The sequence below is a fragment of the Lucilia sericata genome, unplaced genomic scaffold (genome assembly GCF_015586225.1).
Source record: "Lucilia sericata isolate MDLA Ls3-8-SP2 unplaced genomic scaffold, ASM1558622v1 Contig000465F_arrow, whole genome shotgun sequence".
NCBI lineage: Eukaryota > Metazoa > Arthropoda > Insecta > Diptera > Calliphoridae > Lucilia > Lucilia sericata.
The window spans coordinates 143,160-166,500 of record NW_023994480.1 but is presented as its reverse complement, the minus strand read 5'-3'; the positions used below and the strand labels follow the sequence as shown (position 1 = coordinate 166,500).

The 23,341-nt window shown below is 27.7% G+C and overlaps 1 protein-coding gene across 1 annotated transcript in view; it reads right to left on the bottom strand.

Moving 5' to 3' along the window:
- Positions 1–22,230, bottom strand: part of LOC119605209 (protein sidekick) — a 55,120-nt gene extending 32,890 nt beyond the window's left edge. Inside the window, exons 1-3 of the mRNA XM_037958169.1 lie at positions 22,096–22,230; positions 17,065–17,812; positions 16,765–16,892 (exon numbers count right to left, since the gene is read on the bottom strand). Of these exons, the coding sequence (XP_037814097.1) occupies positions 16,765–16,892; positions 17,065–17,810 (874 nt within the window). The 5' untranslated portion in view covers positions 17,811–17,812; positions 22,096–22,230. The remainder of the gene's footprint in view (positions 1–16,764; positions 16,893–17,064; positions 17,813–22,095) is intronic.
- Between the last annotated feature and the right edge of the window lie 1,111 nt (positions 22,231–23,341).

Below are 23,341 nucleotides of genomic sequence, written 5' to 3'. Positions count from 1 at the left end.
AATGGCTTTATAATGTTTGGAGAGTGTAAAACTTAATGAATTTTTTTTATATTATTTTATAGAGTATTAATAAAGCGACCTGGCTTTTGTGTTAAATTTATATAGTTTTTTGTTTAAATTGTTGTATTAAATTAACGTTTAGATTTATTGATAACTGTTTATTATCTTTTAATTAGCTATATGTTAATAAATTCCAAAATTAATCACTAAACACTTTATCGCAAAATACTTTAAATAATTAACCCTGATTAATATTGATTCAATAACTACGATTGCCAGGAATTACTTATAATAAATTATTGAAATTTTTCAATATTTAATCGGATTAAAAACTTTGAATAATAATTTCAATGTCAATACAGTTTTATGTATAAAATAAAATCTATACATATTTACATACATATGTATGTATGTAAGTATGTGTGTCTTTATCTAAATCCCTGTAGTTCTGCAAGGTTATTCCGAAAGCAAGGCAGTAGACCTTAGACAGTTATTTGAAGTGACTTGTCCCTAGTTTACATAGGACAAAGAGGGACGATTATTACTTAGGTACATAGAAATGATGATTTAATATAAAATTATAATAAATCTAGTCAAAAATACAAAATCTCTATTTTAAAGCTAATGAGATTTCGATAGAAACCGAATGCCGTATTTTGGCCCCTATTTAAAAGGGGTACTTTGTCTCCCAGAAAAATTGCTAGGTATTTCGAATGGTTGGGTGTGTGTGTGTGTGTAAGTGAAGCACATTTTCAATATCTTAATCTTACTTAAGTTAAATACTCTCGCAACAAACATACAAATATATAATTGAAAAAAGGAAATTTAAAGGGAAACTTTTGCTAATTACCAACTGTTAAAAAGACATTCAATAAGTGGCCTGCTTTTAGAATTCACTCATTCGCTCGCAGCATTTTAATGATACTGTTTGTGTGTAATTGTTATTATTGTTACTTTCGAGCCCTTGATTTCTTTCGATTCGGTTTGTTGATGAAGGAATGAATGGATAATAATTGTTTTAAATGAATATAATTTTCCTTTTTTTTATACAACTCACGAAATGTTACCAGACACAGAACAAATAGTCAGGGAAAGAAAAAGAGAAGGAGGAAAAAAGCGGTTATAACAAATACTTCACTTACGACATACAAAATACAAAAGGGGAGAGAAAAAAACAACCGGAATGAATGTACGAACAATTAACACTGTAAATGTTGGAAATAAAGAAGGAAATAAAAAATCCAGTAGTGTTTATTAAATGTCAGAATTGTAAAAGACTAAAGACTTCCAAGTTGATTTTAAAATATATATTAAACATTTAAAAGAGATCAGGCATGAAATGATCTTTTATTGGAATGGTCACGATTTATGTTTAATAATTATCAGAGAAACCGGCAGTTAATGTCAGAAGTTAATCTTATATGGTCTATAGTCTAGTCTATAGTCTAGTATATATTCTAGGCTATAGTCTAGTCTATAGTCTAGTCTAGTCTATAGTCTAGTCTATAGTCTATAGTCTAGTCTATAGTCTAGTCTATAGTCTAGTCTATAGTCTAGTCTATAGTCTAGTCTATAGTCTAGTCTATAGTCTAGTCTATAGTCTAGTCTATAGTCTAGTCTATAGTCTAGTCTATAGTCTAGTCTATAGTCTAGTCTATAGTCTAGTCTATAGTCTAGTCTATAGTCTAGTCTATAGTCTAGTCTATAGTCTAGTCTATAGTACTAGACTATAGACTAGACTATAGACTAGACTATAGACTAGACTATAGACTAGACTAGACTAGACTATAGACTAGACTATAGACTAGACTATAGACTAGACTATAGACTAGACTAGACTATAGACTAGACTATAGACTAGACTATAGACTAGACTATAGACTAGACTATAGACTAGACTATAGACTAGACTATAGACTAGACTATAGACTAGATTATAGACTAGACTATAGACTAGACTATAGACTAGACTATAGACTAGACTATAGACTACTAGACTAGACTATAGACTAGACTATAGACTAGACTATAGACTAGACTATAGACTAGACTATAGACTAGACTATAGACTAGACTATAGACTAGACTATAGACTAGACTATAGACTAGACTATAGACTAGACTATAGACTAGACTATAGACTAGACTAGACTAGACTATAGACTAGACTATAGACTAGACTATAGACTAGACTATAGACTAGACTATAGACTAGACTATAGACTAGACTATAGACTAGACTAGACTAGACTATAGACTTTACTATAGACTTTACTCTAGTTTATAGTCTTGTCTACAGTCTAGTTTAGACTATATCCTAGCCTCTATTCTAGTTTATAGTCTAGTCTACAATATAATTATATAGTTCAGTCCACAATCTAGTCTATAACCTAGTCTATGGTCTAGTCATTATATTAGAATTTGATGGATTACGTTATTTCTCACAACATATTGCTTCAAAAGCAATTTAATGAAAAATAATTTTTTCTCAAGGAGTCTAAATAAGCGGTTAGGGTGTCAAAAATGGGTCGACCGTCATACAATTCTATAGAGGGAATAAAATGTTTATGAACAGTTTAATTATGTTATTATTTTTCGAAGATGACTTCATTAATGTGGTACAAGGATAAATAAAGAGTTTTCTTACCTTTAAAACTCTGACTCTGAATAAAAACAAGTTCAAAAATATAATGTTCCTACTAGTACGCTTCTTAAAGCAATGATGGTTGAATTTGTAGGAGGCAGTCAGCCAGGCAGCCAGTCATTTAGTCCGCAACAACAAGTGGCGGTTAAAAAGAACAACATAAAGTTATCCTTGAGTTTTAAATTGCACTGAAACTGAAATGCTCTCACTCTCTATGCTGCATACACTACCGTTGCAAAAAAGCATTTTACGAGCAGCAATTTTATTTCATTTTTTCCATTCTCAAGAATCTATCTACTATCTACATTCCGGCATCTGAATTTAAGATTTCAACTTGAAATTTTCAAGAGAGTCATGGAAGTTAGTAGTATGAAAGGGGGGAGAAAACAAAATCTAGCAACACTGTTTTAATTGCAATTTCAAGTGAATGATTAAGTCGTTCTAAAGGGAACATAGAAATGTTTGTGTGGATTTATTTATGTATTTGTGTGTGCATTTGTTAGTTATGTATGTATGTATAAATAATTTTGTTTTCATTTCCTTTGCACTTGAACTTTAAAATGTTCTTGTTATTATTATTTGTTATAAAACCAGGGAAAATAATTATATTTTTTACTTTAATTGCAGCTGCTTATTTACTTCACCCCCTTTCAACCTTCTACTATTATTTACTATGTTACATTTAATGTTTATTGTAAATCTTGAAAAATAAGATAAATTTATTTGTGTGAGAAAGTATAATACAAAAAAATATATGCTCAAAAATACTAAGTATTATTCTTATAAATTTTACGCTAGAGAAAACAACCAAATAATGAAAAAAAGAACAAAATTAAAATGAAAAGTAAAAGAAAAAAATGTAAATGAAAAATGGCATAAATTATAGTGTAGAAATTTGTTATCTTTTTATTATTTTTGTAAGATTTAATTTGCTTCAATTAAATTGTATTTATAGGGAATTATTATCATGCTGCTGCGGCTGCTACTTCAAAAACTTGCCATATTATTGTTGCAGCAGAAAAAGACCAAAATGTGTTGTGAATTTATTATGAGGCTCGACGTCTCTTTTTCGATTCCAATTTTTTTTTTTATTTTGTTTGCAGCTTTGTCTGCTGAATAAGGATGTATTTAAAAGTGTTTTTTTGTAGTTGTAGAAAAGTATAAATGTCATGAATATAAATGCACTTGAAGTAAGATAAATAAAAGTACAGAAATGAAATAATAAATTCGAAGAAAAAGTAATGGGAGTTAAAAGAACAGAGGCGTAGATAGTTTTCAATGAATTAACTTTAGTCGGAAAAAATTCCGTTTCTAACTTTTTTACGGAAAAAATATAACTGATAACAAGTTTCATACAGCATCTTTATAACCCATATAAGTGGTAATTCATTACTTAGTCCCTTTTTGATAACGGTACTTATTCTAACTTATACACTTTTGATAAATATTCCACATAGTTGTCAATAATCCAGTTTGTAATCTTTTCTAAGCTAGTCTAAGTATAGTCTGGCCTATAGTTTACTTTATAGTCTCTAATCAAGTCTATGGTATATTCTAGCCTAAAGTTTACCCTATAATCCACAGGTCATGGTCTAGTCTATTGTCTATTCTATAGCTTAGTCTATAATCTAGTCTATAGTACCTCCTATAGTATAGTCTAATCTATAGCCTAGTATTTAGTATAGTCTATAGTCTAGTCTATAGTCTAGTCTATAGTCTAGTCTATAGTCTAGTCTATAGTCTAGTCTAAAGTCTAGTCTATAGTCTAGTCTATAGTCTAGTCTAGTCTATAGTCTAGTCTATAGTCTAGTCTATAGTCTAGTCTATAGTCTAGTCTATAGTCTATAGTCTAGTCTATAGTCTAGTCTATAGTCTAGTCTATAGTCTAGTCTATAGTCTAGTCTATAGTCTATAGTCTAGTCTATAGTCTAGTCTATAGTCTAGTCTAGTCTATAGTCTAGTCTATAGTCTAGTCTATAGTCTAGTCTATAGTCTAGTCTATAGTCTAGTCTATAGTCTAGTCTATAGTCTAGTCTATAGTCTAGTCTATAGTCTAGTCTATAGTCTAGTCTATAGTCTAGTCTATAGTCTAGTCTATAGTCTAGTCTATAGTCTAGTCTATAGTCTAGTCTATAGTCTAGTCTATAGTCTAGTCTATAGTCTAGTCTATAGTCTAGTCTATAGTCTAGTCTATAGTCTAGTCTATAGTCTAGTCTATAGTCTAGTCTATAGTCTAGTCTATAGTCTAGTCTATAGTCTAGTCTATAGTCTAGTCTATAGTCTAGTCTATAGTCTAGTCTATAGTCTAGTCTATAGTCTAGTCTATAGTCTAGTCTATAGTCTAGTCTATAGTCTAGTCTATAGTCTAGTCTATAGTCTAGTCTATAGTCTAGTCTATAGTCTAGTCTATAGTCTAGTCTATAGTCTAGTCTATAGTCTAGTCTATAGTCTAGTCTATAGTCTAGTCTATAGTCTAGTCTATAGTCTAGTCTAGTCTAGTCTAGTCTAGTCTATAGCCTAGTCTATAGTCTAGTCTATAGTCTATTCTATAGTCTAGTCTGTAGTCTTGTTTGTTTGAAGCGTATTTAACAATTTATCGTTGCATTAGATTTAGATATCGCAAAGAAGGACAGGACAGATTGGACCCAATGTCATGAAGAAATTCTGAATTCAGAATAGTATTCAGCGCATTTCAATCCTTTGGAAGAGTATATCTTATCCTCTAGCTTTATTTTTATAATTTGTTGTCCTGTGTAAATAGCGATTTTTAAAATTTTTAAATAAAAATAAATTATCACAAATGTTTTATAAACTTCTGAAGGTTTAAGTAACGCAAACTATACCCCGATTTTTTTAAATAGCTTTCGGAAAATTAACCTGTTAATCAAGGTGTCTACAAAATAATAACTTTTTTAACTTTTATACATATTTTATTAAAAAACTAAAAACCCCTTTGTTGGCAAAAAAAAAAAAATGTTAATGGCAACAAGCCCTCTCAATTTAATTGCTTTTCGAATTAAAACATTTAAAAAGTTCTCACCATAACGGCCCTGCTTGCAAAAAATACAGACCAATGATGTTGATGACTGGTGGTGGTGTTTGTTAGTGATGGGAGTGGGAGTGTAAAACAATGATTATTAAATAAACTTTACTAAAATCCAACAATTGTTATGCGTTGCAAGGGTAAATTATTTAATTTTCACAACAGAAGATTGCCTAGCTTAGTTTAGTCTATACACAACTTGTTGCAGCAACGAAGTAAATGGACAAGCAACCAACTGTATGGTCAGACTGCAATCAACGGGCTTTAACTATAAGAAATGCCTGGTAGTAAAGTAAATCTAAAACAATAGATACTCCCGCTCATGAGAAGGAAAGAAAAAAACACATAAAACTTTAAGTGGAAAAGGGCTTAACAACAGTTGCAGCTACAGTTTTAACTACAACTAAGGCAGAAATTTTCTGTTAAAAAACAACAACAAAAATAATAATAAAAATGTACGAGCAAAATAAAGTTTTAGTTTTGTAACTTCCTCCATTTTCCGGCCCTTGTTTTACACAACAAGGAAAAACTTGATTGTCATTATTAGTTTTTTTTAATAATATTATTTTTGTTGCTTGTTCACTTGTTGTGGAATTTATTTACAAATAAAACGTGTCTAGAATGGAAGTTGTAGTTTGAGGCTGTTTGCTGTTGTTTTGTTTTTCAATTGAGATTTTGTGGTTTAAATTAGTTTTAATGCCAATTGAAATAGAGCAACAACAGCAGTATTTAAACTAACAAAATTTTGCATATTTTTTTTTTTTTGTATTTTAAGCCGCTAAATTAAATTAGAAAAGTTTTTAATCATACTATGGCCAAGCAAACAAACGACGACCTCAACAGATTTTTTTAAACAAAATATTTAAGCTCTTTAAACCTTAACCAACCGGAGGCTAAAACAATAAAAGCAGTGATTTAAAAGATTGGAGTCATTTAAGGTGAAAAAATATTTTATTAAAAACATAAATGTTCCTTAACCTTTTTAAAGTTAATTATGAAAAGTTAAATTTTCCGTTTGATTAATACGATTTTTGTTGTTTTATTTTTCATCAAATTAATTCTTTTAACGCTCTGTTTCAAAGGTATACTTGAAGTACACTTTCTTTAAACTTCAAACAGTCATTCAAAGTCAATTTGGCTTTATGTGTCTTATTACCTTAGAGCCCTATAGTGGCAAGGATATTATGTGTTCGTGTCAATGTTTGTAATGCATTATATACCTGCCTTAAATGATACTAATTGGGCTATAAATAATCAGAGGGATCGAATAAATCATGTTTGCCAGAATGGTTTAAATCAGTCTTTGATTTCTCCTAGCTTCCAAGCAAATTTCCTATGCGAATATCGTTTGCAGACAATAAGTTTTACTCAACAACAATTCGGTAATGTACTTACATAACTACTTACTTTTCAACGACTAGTATGTACTGTCTTCATTACATTTAAGTACTTTTATAATGACTTACATATAATCAGATACGTACGTTACCAATTTTTCGGCGTTTTACAATTTATTACTTATAGCTGCTGAAGGGTATCATATAGTCTGTTTAGAACATCTATGCCTTCCAGCTTGCCTAGTTTTTTTAGAATTTTAATTTTGTGGAAACGATATCATATCAAAGGGTTAGCATGACATAACACATTCCTTGGTTAACTGCTCCTTTTTCTTTTTCCACTTACTCTTTCTCTCTCTATCTAAGCAACCAATCAACAGACAAATAAACAAACCAACAATCATTTAATATCCTTTTACTCATTGCATTACAGAAGAAACTCAATTGCAAAGTGCCTCAATAAAGGGCAAGGAAACGGTTGGAAACATAAAATGATTTCTTTAAAAATCAACTGTTGAAAAAAACTGTAATAAAACCTACTAAATGTCAAATGATACATACTTTTTTTTACACAAGTACCAAGAACTCTTTTTGGTATGAAAAGAAATTTGGGGGGAAACAAACTTAACATAAAAATTGGCTTCTATGTTTGTTTAGGGAAAACCCCTAAAAATGTTTGACCACAAAGTGTAAGAAGAAATTTATTAGGAATAGTAAAAGGATTTGACTTAATGAAAACAACTTTTAAACACAAAAAAAAAAAAAATTGTTGTAATAAAGACTTTAAATACACAAACAATATTATGTTTGTCATAAAGAGACAGTCATAAACAGAAACTTTGAAAACCGGGAAATATTGTTAAGCAATTCCAAAAATATACTTCAACATTAAAGTAAACCAAAAATAACTAAAGAAATTAAAAACAAAGAAACTGTCAAGTCAAACTTTAAGTTAAGTAGTTAATTAATCTTATTTTGCAGTATATTCTCTGCCATAATATGAATTATGATTTCTTAATTATATTTTTCGTATTTATAATTTAATTATTCCCTTGAAAATATGCCATAAACGCAAACAGGTATTAATAAATTGGTAACATCTTGGAATTTTTTTTTACTTTTATACGTAATATGTTGTTGAATTTTTTACTTAATATGAAGTTCACATTTTATGTTAACACAAGTCACGTATAAGTAATTGTTTATTTTAAACAATAAGTAACAAGCCAAGAATAATGTAGCCAAAAAAATAAGAAAATATGTTTGTTTGAATTTATTAGGGGTGGTGTGTAAAATTTCAAAGGAGAAGAGAAACATTTTGAAAGATAAAATGCATAAACTTATGCATTCTAAAGCATCCAAATGTTTAAATAAACTTTACTAAAACCTAGATTCTTCAATTCCCCTAGCAAATTAAAACAATTTTTGTAAATTTTAATTATGAACTCCACTAATGAGTAAATAAACAAGTGTAAATACATAAGCATACATTTTTTGAGTTTGTATGTACTATATGAATATAAAACACATATGCATAATTTAAAAACCTGCAGATTGTTGGTAATATTTTCACACAAATACACGTACAATTCACACTCACACATCCATAACCCAAGTATGGCAATTTAATTTTTTAAAATAAAGTGTATAACACAGCAAATAAGAACAGATCCCAACTGCCAAGACAAAAACGGCGAAAAAAATATATGAATGAACCTGTATGAACAACACATACATAAGTCAGTACGATTATTATTTAAATAATAAAAATAAAGCAAAGTAAAATTTAAAAACAAGTACATATCTCGATATGTTGCTAAGTAACAAGGTTCTACTTAAAAGTTTAAAAAAAAAATCTATAAATATATCTATCTATATATCGAACACTAATAAATAGTTTCCATATATCATGTCATAAAATTTAAAAACATCCCGTTTTTGGTCATATTTGAAGAGCTATAACAGATCGAGGACTGCTTTATTTATAAAATTTGTTATGTCATTTGATAGTCTAATCTGTCGATTTATTGAGGCCAAATTTCGACTCAGCATTCCTCAATCCATTAGAAAGGTATACTTTATTTTCTGGGTATCGACTTTTTCAAATTTTGTTGGCCTGTGTTATCGATAAATTTAAAAAATTGACAAATTTGCAAAATTTTAAATCGATAATTTATTTAATATTTCCTATAAATTGAGAATTTATTGAAAATTTTTCTATAAAACCAGAATTTATCGAAAATTTCTTATAAATTGAGAACTTATGGAAAATTTTCTTTAAATTGAGAACTTATTGAAAATTTTCTTAAAATCGAGAATTTGGCAAAATTTTCTATAAATTTAACAAAAGATTTTTATAAATCGAAAATTTCTGTAAAATGAGAATTCACAACAGTTTATCGAAATTTTCTTATATAATCAAGATTTTATCGATTTTTTCTATAAATCAAGAGATTATCGAAAATTTTCTATAAATCATGGATTTATCGAAAATTTTTCCATATAATGATGAATTATTGAATATTTTCATAAATCGAACATTAATCGAAAATTTACTAAAAATCGATAATTAATCGAAAATTTTCTATAAATCGTGAATTTATCGAAATCTTTTAATTAATCAAGATTTCATCGAGAAATTTCCATAAATCGAGAATTTATAAAAAATTTTCCATAATTTGAGGGATTATGGAAAATTTTCCATAAATCAAGAATTTACGAGAATTTCGCATAATTCGAGGAATTAACGAAAATTATCTATATATCAATAATTTATTGATAAGAATTTATTAAAAATATTCAAGAAATCAACAATTCCCTATAAATTACAAATTCGTAATGACTTTTACGCCTGTCTGTCTATGCTCATTTATTATTAAACAAAACTTTAGTAAGTTGTTGTTAAAAATATAAAACAAAAAGAAAGATGATTCAAATGAGCAAAAGCAAATTTCACAGAAAACAACAACGGCAGCAACAAATATGACAACAACTTTTAAGATTAACAACATAAACTTAATTTAGTTTTGTTCATATGAATGTTACTTACATTACACACACACACAAAGTTAAATCATTTACATGAATTTAAATGTAAAGAAAAACAGAAAGGGGGAAAAATAGTTGCTGCTCTTAATTTTCATATTAAATCTGTTAAAATAATGAGACAGTTATGGCTAAAAAAAAGTTATTTTCATTCATGTGTTGTGAGTGTGAGTGTATACGAAAAGTATGCAATAATAAATGAATGAATAAATATACATGCATACAAAACTTTTTTTTTTTCATAATGTCTTAAGTAGTTCTAAAGAAAATTATGGGAAAAATAAACTAGGAAGAAGAAAAACAAAAGCTTACATTATAGTTTAAAGGAGTTTATACATTGCACAGTGGTATAGGAAAAAAAAAAGAGGGAAATAATTCGGTAACTTCTAAACGGTTAATCCGATTTTAATGAAATTTGGTGTGCACAAAGAGGAGGTGTTGTCGAGTTTAGGTTTTGAATTTGGACCTTATAGGCCAACCAGGGGCCCGGCGGGGGGTCCTCAAATTAGGACACCTCGGCTATGTTAAATTTTTAAAACGATCCTATTTCTTCATTTGAGTTCCGATTTAAAAAAAATTTCGTATATAGAATCTCCTCATCGAGCACTATAAAAAATGTCGTCGTAGCAGTAAATTATCTCTTATAGTTTAGGAGATATTCGCATTTGAATATTAAAATTTTAAAATTTTTACCGTCCTTACTTTAGTTTTTTTGATAATAGCAGGTCCAAATATTTCCGATTTTCGCCATTTTTTTTTTATTTGCTTAACAACAAGTTTATATACCAAGCAGTGAAAGAATTATGTAAAAATCATGACTGAGTCCAAAGTTATAGGCATTTAAATTTAAAAAAATAAAAAAAGGCGATTTTTTGTCATTTTTTTGGGAAAAAAGTATCTTTTTCTTTTTAAGTTATCTAAAAAGTTTCTAAGAAGATGTATATAGAATTTATACTTTTTGGAAAGCTGACTTTACATAAAATACGATAAATGAAACAAAACCTAAAAATTTTTGATACCGAGGGGACCAGGTCCATCCAAAAAAACCCTATTTTTTATGGAAAATTAAATTTTGAGCAAAAATTCTCAAATCGCATAGTCGATATCAAATTATAGTGACCTGTTTTATATGACCCAATAAGTTCTTAATCATTTTGTAACGGGTTTCGATAACCCCGCCCCTGGTATGGATATAATAGGCAAAAAACCAAAAAATCCCATTTTTGGGATTTTTTAAAACTTTTTTGGGAATTCCGGGATTTCTAATAAGAAAATTCGAAATTTTTATTTAATTTTGGATTTTGAGTAAAAAAATCTACCTAACTGTAAAATTTCATCAAAAAATATTCATAAATAAAATTTTTATTGCAATTAGAAAAATTTGTATCTTCGCAAAAACTGAATAAAAAACATTTTTTAATTTTTTTTAAAAAAAGTATTCCGCGAATTTTTTAATTTTCAAAAATTATATACAGTTTTGAAAAATAGACAAAATTACCTTTCCATTGATATATAACATGCCTACCTAATGTTTTTTAAGTGACAAATTAATTAGGGAAAACTCAACATCTTTTAGAAAATTTACCTAGCACTATTATTTTCATCCATATATGTAACAAATTTAAGAGTTAACCTTATGGATGAAAATAATAGTGCTAGGCAAATTTTCTAAAAGATGTTGAGTTTTCCCTAATTAATTTGTCACTTAAAAAACATTAGGTAGGCATGTTATATATCAATGGAAAGGTAATTTTGTCTATTTTTCAAAACTGTATATAATTTTTGAAAATTAAAAAATTCGCGGAATACTTTTTTTAAAAAAAATTAAAAAATGTTTTTTATTCAGTTTTTGCGAAGATACAAATTTTTCTAATTGCAATAAAAATTTTATTTATGAATATTTTTTGATGAAATTTTACAGTTAGGTAGATTTTTTTACTCAAAATCCAAAATTAAATAAAAATTTCGAATTTTCTTATTAGAAATCCCGGAATTCCCAAAAAAGTTTTAAAAAATCCCAAAAATGGGATTTTTTGGTTTTTTGCCTATTATATCCATACCAGGGGCGGGGTTATCGAAACCCGTTACAAAATGATTAAGAACTTATTGGGTCATATAAAACAGGTCACTATAATTTGATATCGACTATGCGATTTGAGAATTTTTGCTCAAAATTTAATTTTCCATAAAAAATAGGGTTTTTTTGGATGGACCTGGTCCCCTCGGTATCAAAAATTTTTAGGTTTTGTTTCATTTATCGTATTTTATGTAAAGTCAGCTTTCCAAAAAGTATAAATTCTATATACATCTTCTTAGAAACTTTTTAGATAACTTAAAAAGAAAAAGATACTTTTTTCCCAAAAAAATGACAAAAAATCGCCTTTTTTAAATTTTTTAAATTTAAATGCCTATAACTTTGGACTCAGTCATGATTTTTACATAATTCTTTCACTGCTTGGTATATAAACTTGTTGTTAAGCAAATAAAAAAAAATGGCGAAAATCGGAAATATTTGGACCTGCTATTATCAAAAAAACTAAAGTAAGGACGGTAAAAATTTTAAAATTTTAATATTCAAATGCGAATATCTCCTAAACTATAAGAGATAATTTACTGCTACGACGACATTTTTTATAGTGCTCGATGAGGAGATTCTATATACGAAATTTTTTTTAAATCGGAACTCAAATGAAGAAATAGGATCGTTTTAAAAATTTAACATAGCCGAGGTGTCCTAATTTGAGGACCCCCCGCCGGGCCCCTGGTTGGCCTATAAGGTCCAAATTCAAAACCTAAACTCGACAACACCTCCTCTTTGTGCATACCAAATTTCATTAAAATCGGATTAACCGTTTAGAAGTTACCGAATTATTTCCCTCTTTTTTTTTTCCTATACCACTGTGCATTGTATGTATGTATATTTATATAGAGAAAGGGAGTGTGAATATATTTTATTTCATAAATATATAATATTAAAAAAAAAGCCCTATGGCAATGTACTTATATTGCCAAAAGAAATTTTAACATTTCACCTTAATAATAAATAGCAGTATGGTTTATTCTCATCATTCATCCCTACCTCAGCAACAACAGAAAACCTCCTCCATATATATTTTACCACTAAACCACAACCTCTGCTATAGTTTAAGTAATACATATATTAACTATAATATAGTATACAACTATACCAACAGTTCAAAAAGGGGACAATGATTAAGTTTTAGACAATATCTTTCTCAAAGTTTAAGGTACATCACTAGTTTATTTGGGAACACTTACGTAACGATTGCCTCTGCTTTAAAAATATAATATAAATGTAGAAGGAGTTATGTTAACTTAGTCAGAAAGTCAAGCGCCACTTTAACATTCCTAAGTAAACTATAGAGTAGAAACTTTATAACTTTTTCGTCTGTACTGTACCTTAGGTAGTAGTTATTTAAGCCTTCAGACTTAATGTATATCAGAGTTACTCATGTTGGAATGAACAGCCTCCCAAAACTGCAGGAATATATTTGTAAATTTGTATGCCTATAAGTATTATGTATATTTATGTAATGTTACACATGTATTATCGTTGGTTTAACTATCCATGTATGTATGTTGTTATATGAATGTTTGTAGATTGTCATATAATATGCACATTTAAATGAGCCTATATATGAGCTACTCGTCATTATCAGTGTAATTAACATAAATATTACTTTTACTTTCAACTCATAGTTGTTATATGAGAAAGTACTTATGTATGTGTATATACATTTTCCACTATGCAAGGATATTTTAAGGATTCTCTTTTTTTAATTTGATAAATTCTCTGTGTTATATTATCTTAACTTCCTCTTTTAATTTAAGCTTAATTACTTTACTCTAGAGAGTTTTGTTACATTAAGGTAAGATTTATAGAATAGACTTTTTTTAAATTTCAACCTTTAAATTTGTAGGAGAGAAAATTTTAATGAAATTAACATAACTTATGGGAAATGTATTTAATTAACTAGAAAGTGTTATTGCTTAATTAAAACATTAACAATAAAGGTTATAACACTAGTAAAACATATAATTCAGAAAATACTAACAGAATATTGAAATTTGTAATGAAATTTTAAACTAAGATTTTCCATTTCATAAACATTGTTTCATTAAATCAGTAGCACTATCTACATACATATCTATAAATGCCTATATATTGTGATCTAAAAATTGAAAATTTATTAGAAATTTCCAATTAATTGAGAATATATGAAAAATTTTTTTCCAAATTGAGAATTTATTTAAAATTTTCTTACAAATTGTAAAGTATATCGCAAATTTTCTATACATCAAAAATTTTCTAGAAATTAAGAATTTATCAAAAATTTCCTACAAATTGAAAATGTATCAAACAATTAATACAAATAGAAAATTTATTAAATTTTCTCCAAAATTGAAAATTTATCGAAAATATACTTAAAATAGAAAATTTTTCACAAATTTTCAGTAAATTGAAAAATTATCTCAAATCTTTTATAAATTGAGAATTAATCGCAAATTTTATATAATTTAAGATTATATTAAAAATTTTCTATAAAACGATAATTTATCGACATTTTTCTTTAGATTGAGAATTTATTGTAAATTTTCTTTAAATTGAGAATTTATCGAAAAATTTGTATAAATTCTCTATAAATAAATTTTATTAAAAATTCTCTATAAATAGAGAATTTATTGAAAATTCTCTATAAATAGAGAATTTATTGAAAATTCTCTATAAATAGAGAATTTATTGAAAATTCTCTATAAATAGAGAATTTATCGAAATTTCTTTATAAAGAGAGGTTTTATCGAAATTTTCTATAAATAGAGAACTAATCGAAATTTTTCTATAAATGGAGAATTTATTGAAATTTCCCTATAAATGGAGAATTAATAAAAATTTTTCTATAAATACAGAATTTATGGAAATTTCTCTATAACTAGAGAATTTATTGAAATTTTTCTATGAATAGAAAATTTATTGAAATTTCTTTACTAATAGAAGATTTATCGAAATTTTTCTTTAAATATAAATAGAGAAATTAACGAAATAAATAAAATAAAATTATCGAAAATTCTCCATAAATAGAAAGTTTATCGAAATTTCTCTATAAATAAAAAATGTATCGAAAATTCTCGATAAGTAGAGAATTTATTAAAAAATGTCTATAAATTGAGAACTTTTTCTATAAAGCGATCATTTATTAAATATTTTCTATAAATTGGGATCATATTGAAAAATTTCTACAAATCGAAAATTTTACAAAAATTTTCTATAATCAAAATTTTTTATAAAAATAAAATTTATTGAAAAATTGTTAAGTCTTGCAAATTGAAGAAAATTTCATTTTTCTTCATTATAAATCTCCGCTAAACAACGAATAAAGATTTATTAATAGTTTTTAAATTTTCAACAATATTTAGTAATTTATTAAAAAAAAAGTACAATAAAGAAAAACTGATGTCACTGTTTTTCTAGTTGTATGTTAAGTACCTTTGTGAACGATTAATTAATAGAGTGACAACTGAATTTCTAGACTAAATAGTGCGTTAAAAGTAAACTAACCAATTCAAAAATTAGGCATTTCTAAGTAAACATTAGAGAAGTATAATTTGTCAAATCGATTAACTCCACAAAATATGTATGTTTAAATTTTAATATTAAATAACTACGAAACCCCAATTGTTAAAATTACAAATAAATTTGCATAAAAAAGTACAACCATCTGTTTTCTATGGAATTAATCAATTTACCTTCTAAGGTCTTCATTATACTTATAAAAGTGCATTTCAACACAACTGCTTTCAAAATATAAACTAAAAGTGTATAAAAACTACAGTGCAATAAACTAAGCCAAAACTATATGAAACAAAACAATAAAAACAAAACGAAATAACAAAGAGTGTGTGAAGGATTTAATATGATAAAACCATAATGATTAACAAACATTTACCAAAGCGAAATTCCTTGTTGCGTCTATTATATCCTGAACCCATGCCACCAGCATGTGAAGATTTGACACGTAATATACGCGGTTGGGCCAAGCGTTTAATACGTTTTAATAAATTACTAACGTATGCAATATTACTACTCTCATTATTATTATTATCGCTGTTGTTATTGCTATTGTCCTTATTATAGTTGTTCGTATTATTATTATTAGCAACAACAGCAGCAACAAATCCCTAATTGTGCCACTAGAAGAAGATGTTGTTGTAGGGTGGAATGTAAATGCGGCTGAAGATAATAATGATGATGATAATGGTGACGTTGTTGGTGATAATAATAATGATGTTTTAGCATTTGCATACAACACCGCAGAATGTTTGTTAAATTTATGAGATTTTGCTGTTGGTTCTGTTGCCGTTATAATGAAACGTTTAATGTTTTTTTGCGGTTTTTTTTTGTTTGTAATTAGTAGCGGATATATGAAGATTATTAGTAGTATTATTATCCAGACCATTATTGTTATACAGATACAATATGTTTTGTAGTTAAGCATTTTTTGGTGTTTTTTGAAATTCAAATTAATATTGGAATAGAATAGAGAATGTTGGTAAATGAGTATGTTAATACGATAATACATTATTAAAAGCGGTTAAAATGTAATATATAAGCGAAATACATACATATTTAAAGATATTATGTGGTAAATATAGAAATTAAGTTAAGTTCCACTTACTTTTTACCCTCAACCAGGTGTAGGCTGATTTCTCACCAGCCTCATTAACAGCTAAACACTGAAACATTGCTGAATCATCGATTGCAAGTCGTTTTATGTGTAGAGAATTATCATCTGATAGGGAAAATCTGAAAAATATTATGTAATAAATTAATAATGAAGAATTTTAAAATAATTAACTTTTTTTAAATATCTATTAGGTATTAAGCGATTTGTTACTTATTTGTGTATTTGCTCTTTTAAGTCTCTGATATTTGGTATAAACTATACAAAAACTCTTGCAAATAACTCTATACTCACTTATCATGTTGATAATCGATGGGTTCAGCATTTCGAAACCACGTCACCGATGGTTGTGGATCACCAATAACATCACAGGGGAGCGTTACCAATGCACCTAAATCACCAAATGTTTCCTGTCGCATTTGGGTGAAAAATGAAGGTGGCTCTAAGATTTCAATATTTGCCTTTGCCGTTAATATCTTATAACCACCGCTACGTAAACGCACTTGACATGAGTATTCACCGGAATGCGTTAGATTGACTGACAATAAGGCCAACGAACGATTCCATGGATCATTGAGTGTATGGGCAATTTCAGCATTTTCAATTGGTATGCCATCTTTAAACCATAACGTTTCCAATTCATGCAATGGTCGTGCATTTGCAATGCATTGCAATTCAGCAACTTGTTCGCCACGTTTCAATTTCATATCCTGCGGATGTACAATAATTTCCGGTGGCACCTCAATATATGGATCACCACTGACATTCAAGTGTATGAAGGCACTGTTCTCCTCCTTGCCCAATTGGGTGTTTATGGCACGTGCACGATATGCCCGGCGATCAACTTCATCGGTGCTGAGTATTATCAATTGATTGGCTTTTGTGAAGGCATATTTAATGTCATAATTTAAGGGACCCTCAACCGTTTGCCACATCACCGATGGTACTGGTGTTGAGTCGATGGCAGGCAAATCAAATATGGCAGGATGGCCAGAAACTACTGTTAAACGGCCTTCTGTTATATTATTAAATGTACCCATATCTGCAACAATAAAAGGGATAAAATTGAAATTGTTCTCATACAAAATAAACAAACAACAACAAAAAAAATGCTATACATAAATTAAGAAATTATAGGCATTTATTATTTGAGTTGTAACAATTGGTGGCCCAGTAACATTCATTCATTCGTTGTTCCCTTATACAATTTATTTATTTATTCATTTCTGTACATTTGTAACAGAAAAATTCTTTTTTACTTTTTATTGCCTTTATACGTTTTTTTTTGTGCTTTGTAAAGTCATGTTTAAGCAAATAATATTTATAAACCATACAAGAGTAGTCAGTCAACAAGTCCAACGCCTGTCCCAACAACGTCGACTTACCCACCAACGAAATCAACCCATTATTTAAGGTTTTATGTTGAGTGAGTGTATGATGGAGTTTTTTTTTTTTTTATAATCTTGGAAATGCCTACACTCACGCAATGTTGTTTATGTAACGTTCACAAACTTTTCAAAGTTTTAAAGAATTATATCTTTAGGGAAAGAAGAACCAATTAATTAAATAAAATTTTTCGAATATAAAGAATGTAGTATATACATATGTACTACAGTCTAGACTATATGAATATATTAATCCAGACAATATAATAGACTTTAGTTCAGACAACATAATAGACTATAGTCCTAAACATAGAATATACCATTGAATATAAATATTAAGTCCATACCATGGCATAGTCCAGACTATAAAATAGACTATAGTTCGGACTATCGTCCAGACTATTTGATATACTCTAGTCTATACTATAGAATAAAATATAGTCTAGACTTTAGTCAATAGAATAGAATACAGTCCAGACTATATAATAGATTATAGTCCAGACTATACTATGGTCTATAGTCCAGACCAGTATATACTTTAGTTCAGATTATAAAATATACTATAGTCCAGACTTTTAAATAGACTATAGACCAGGCTATAATATATACTCTAGTCCAGATTATAGAATATACTATAATCCACACTATAGTATATACTCTATAGTCAAGAACATGCTATGTTTTAGACTATAGAATAGTTCATAGTCAAGACTGTGAAATAAACTAAAGTCCGGAGTATAGAATATATATTAGTTTACACTATTGGATGGTCTAAACCTAGCTTTAAAATTGGTATAGGAACGATCTGATACTAGTCTAAAGAATGCACTACTTTTAATTTCTGACTCAACCTCAAAGACTTTGCAAGAGTTGAAACACTCATACTTTATGAAAAAAGAAAAAAAAACCTAGTCGGACATACCCGACCCTACGATGGGGTTATTTAAAATTTTTTTGGTAGTGATATGAATTTGAGTATATAGTTCCTAGGGCCAGCTTTGTATAGAATGTAATACAATTATTTTTTTTAATCAATCATATTTTCCTCATATTCATATAGATTCAAACGGTCTGGTTTTTACCAAATTTTTTAATATAAGTGTTCAAACATTATTCCGGATAATATTTTGTATGGGTGTTAGGTAAAATTATGGACCAAATTCTAGGATTAATTTCAAGATATGTATATGACTCAATTCGCTCACAAAATATTTCTAAGCCGATTTTTATACTATTTTTAAAATAGTACAAACTTCAAGGCAAAAGCATTATATCTTCTCCACTATAGTGGTGTAGGGTAGCGCTTGAAAAAAAAAGAACAAACTCACAAATACATTATTCTTACATTTAAACAAATACAAACAAACTATTATTAGTATTTTATATACAACAATCATCGTTGTGTTTGTTGTTTATTGTATGGAGCAGAGTATGACATGGACAAGTGTACTAATTAATTTAAGTAACTGCCACTTAATTGTTAATCGTCGAAGTTGTAGTCAGTCATTTAAGACGTTTATATCTCATTGCACGACCTCTTTATTCACACAAACATATATTTTCCTCTCATTCTTTTCTCTTTTCATTTACTTATTTATTGTAATTTGTTGTAGGTTAAAGTTTTAGCTTTATATTGTTGTTCTTCTTTTATTTAGGCTTTTTTAAATTAAAAGACATTCCGTTGTTTAAATTAAATAAAGAAAAACCATGGGTAGTCTGTGTTGTCTGCCTTAAATGTCAGTGTACATATATTATTATTTGTTTATTTTTTTCGCTTTCATTGCACTGCCAGAGGAAAATTGTTTAATTAAGTGACACTTAATAAATGTCACAAATTATATTATGTACCAAATGTTGCCTTGAGGCGGAGGGAAGTTTTATGAGAAAATTTGAAGAAAAATGTATATTATAAAGAATGAAAATTTATGGGTATGAGGATGAAAAAGTGCGTTTTTATACTTGACTTTACACCCCCCCTGTACTTGTATGTATTAAGCCCAAGTTGCAATTAAAATATTCAAAAGTGTGTTAGTTCACACGTTCGTTTTTATAGGTTTGCAAGAATTTAAAATTTTTTTTTTATGCGGATGATATAAATAATAATAATAAGTGAAAGTAAGTAAGTAAGTAAGTAAGTAGTAAGTAAGTAAGTAAGTAAGTAAGTAAGTAAGTAAGTTAAGTAAGTAAGTAGTAAGTAAGTAAGTAAGTAAGTAAGTAAGTAAGTAAGTAAGTAAGTAAGTAGTAAGTACGTAAGTAAGTAAGTAAGTAAGTAAGTAAGTAAGGTAAGTAAGTAAGTAAGTAAGTAAGTAAGTAAGTAAGTAAGTAAGTAAGTAAGTAAGTAAGTAAGTAAGTAAGTAGTAAGTAAGTAAGTAAGTAAGTAAGTAAGTAAGTAAGTAAGTAAGTAAGTAAGTAAGTAAGTAAGTAAGTAAGTAAGTAAGTAAGTAAGTAAGTAAGTAAGTAAGTAAGTAGTAAGTAAGTAAGTAAGTAAGTAAGTAAGTAAGTAAGTAAGTAAGTAAGTAAGTAAGTAAGTAAGTAAGTAAGTAAGTAAGTAAGTAAGTAAGTAAGTAAGTAAGTAAGTAAGTAAGTAAGTAAGTAAGTAAGTAAGTAAGTAAGTAAGTAAGTAAGTAAGTAAGTAAGTAAGTAAGTAGTAAGTAAGTAAGTAAGTAAGTAAGTAAGTAAGTAAGTAAGTAAGTAAGTAAGTAAGTAAGTAAGTAAGTAAGTAAGTAAGTAAGTAAGTAAGTAAGTAAGTAAGTAAGTAAGTAAGTAAGTAAGTAAGTAAGTAAGTAAGTAAGTAAGTAAGTAAGTAAGTAAGTAAGTAAGTAAGTAAGTAAGTAAGTAAGTAAGTAAGTAAGTAAGTAAGTAAGTAAGTAAGTAAGTAAGTAAGTAAGTAAGTAAGTAAGTAAGTAAGTAAGTAAGTAAGTAAGTAAGTAAGTAAGTAAGTAAGTAAGTAAGTAAGTAAGTAAGTAAGTAAGTAAGTAAGTAAGTAAGTAAGTAAGTAAGTAAGTAAGTAAGTAAGTAAGTAAGTAAGTAAGTAAGTAAGTAAGTAAGTAAGTAAGTAAGTAAGTAAGTAAGTAAGTAAGTAAGTAAGTAAGTAATAAGTAAGTAAGTAAGTAAGTAAGTAAGTAAGTAAGTAAGTAAGTAAGTAAGTAAGTAAGTAAGTAAGTAAGTAAGTAAGTAAGTAAGTAAGTAAGTAAGTAAGTAAGTAAGTAAGTAAGTAAGTAAGTAAGTAAGTAAGTAAGTAAGTAAGTAAGTAAGTAAGTAAGTAAGTAAGTAAGTAAGTAAGTAAGTAAGTAAGTAGTAAGTAAGTAAGTAAGTAAGTAGTAAGTAAGTAAGTAAGTAGTAAGTAAGTAAGTAAGTAAGTAAGTAAGTAAGTAAGTAAGTAAGTAAGTAAGTAAGTAAGTAAGTAAGTAAGTAAGTAGTAAGTAAGTAAGTAAGTAAGTAAGTAAGTAAGTAAGTAAGTAAGTAAGTAAGTAAGTAAGTAAGTAAGTAAGTAAGTAAGTAAGTAAGTAAGTAAGTAAGTAAGTAAGTAAGTAAGTAAGTAAGTAAGTAAGTAAGTAAGTAAGTAAGTAAGTAAGTAAGTAAGTAAGTAAGTAAGTAAGTAAGTAAGTAAGTAAGTAAGTAAGTAAGTAAGTATGTAAGTAAGAAAGTAAGTAAGTAAGTAAGTAGGTAAGTATAATTAATTTTAATAAAAATTCGATATTCGGTCAAACAACAAATATCATCCAAAATCCGGCTTTGCTTCTTTAGATATTTTTAAAATATCCACTAATCCTTGAACTTTATTCCACCAATCAATCACCAATTCACATTTTCCCCAATATTTATAAATATTTATATGATGCATATTTTTAAACGTATGAATTTTAAAAATAACAACAATAATCAACAACATCTAGTTGCGAACAACAACCACAACACTATCATCTTCTTCAATACTTACGGGCAACGACAACATCAATTTTTTCACTAAATATTGAGCCGGCATCATTTTTAGCAATGCATTTATAACTGCCGGCATCCTCCCGCTGTGTATTCAATATACGTAGATATTGACTGGATGAAAAATCACCAACGGGTAAACCATTCTTTAACCAGCGATATTGAGGTTGTGGATAACCTGCAAAAAGAAAACGAAATATTATTAAATATAAATAAAGAAAAGTACAAAAATAGATATAAAAAATTAAATGAAGAATATTTGAGTAAAGGAGGATGTAGATATATTGCAAAACCATAGTATAGTTTCAGGGACTTAGTAAAAAGTTTATGTTGGTAAATAAGAAGTCACTGGACTCTAATACCAGTAACAATAACTAACGTTAGTTAGACAGTTTGTAAGTGTTTTTTTTTTCAGTTGTTATTCTTTTACTTTTATATTTTTTTACAATTGATGTGGCAACAATATGTGAACTATAATACATCTCTTACTTTGCTACTTTCTTTTTTTTTCTACATGATATTTCCATTGAATAGAATTTCAATTCAAAATATTTATGTTTATACATACGATTTAGAGGAAATCGAACTGTGTGCTATATTTTTTTTTGCAAAAAGTAAACAAAACATCTGCAATAATTTTAGCAAAACGTGTATGTGCATTTTTTAAATAAAACTGTTTAAGTTCAGTTGTTTGTTTATGTTTCAATATAGAGAGAATAACATTTATATCCGGAAGGTAGAATAGAAAAAAAATCTATGGCATGTATTTATTGAATTTATTAGACATTAGGCTGTTGTTTACTTGTTTGCGCTGTTTTATTTTGAGTTTTTTAAATAATCTCTCTCCTATTGTAATCCACACAAATTATGCTTAAAAACCAATGTGAATTATTTTGTTTCGATGGCAGATACAAAGTGTTGAAAAAAAGATAATAATTTATTTATTTGTTTGATAATACTACTTTATTGTGGAAAATATTTTAAGTAATTTATTTGCCAAATTGTGTTTGCAGAATTAAAACATACGATTATGTTTCTACTTTGCAATAAATCACTAAGAGAATCGTATCTTTATTATAAAGAATTTTTGATTATATAAAAATAAATTCTGGCTTTTAAGAGAATTTTTAAAGATTTTTTGACATATTTTCTTTTTAAGGAAATTTTTCAATACATGTTTGTTTATTAAGAAAACTTTATACAAAACTTTTCATAAATTTTCCTGTTATAGAAAAAATTTTTTGATT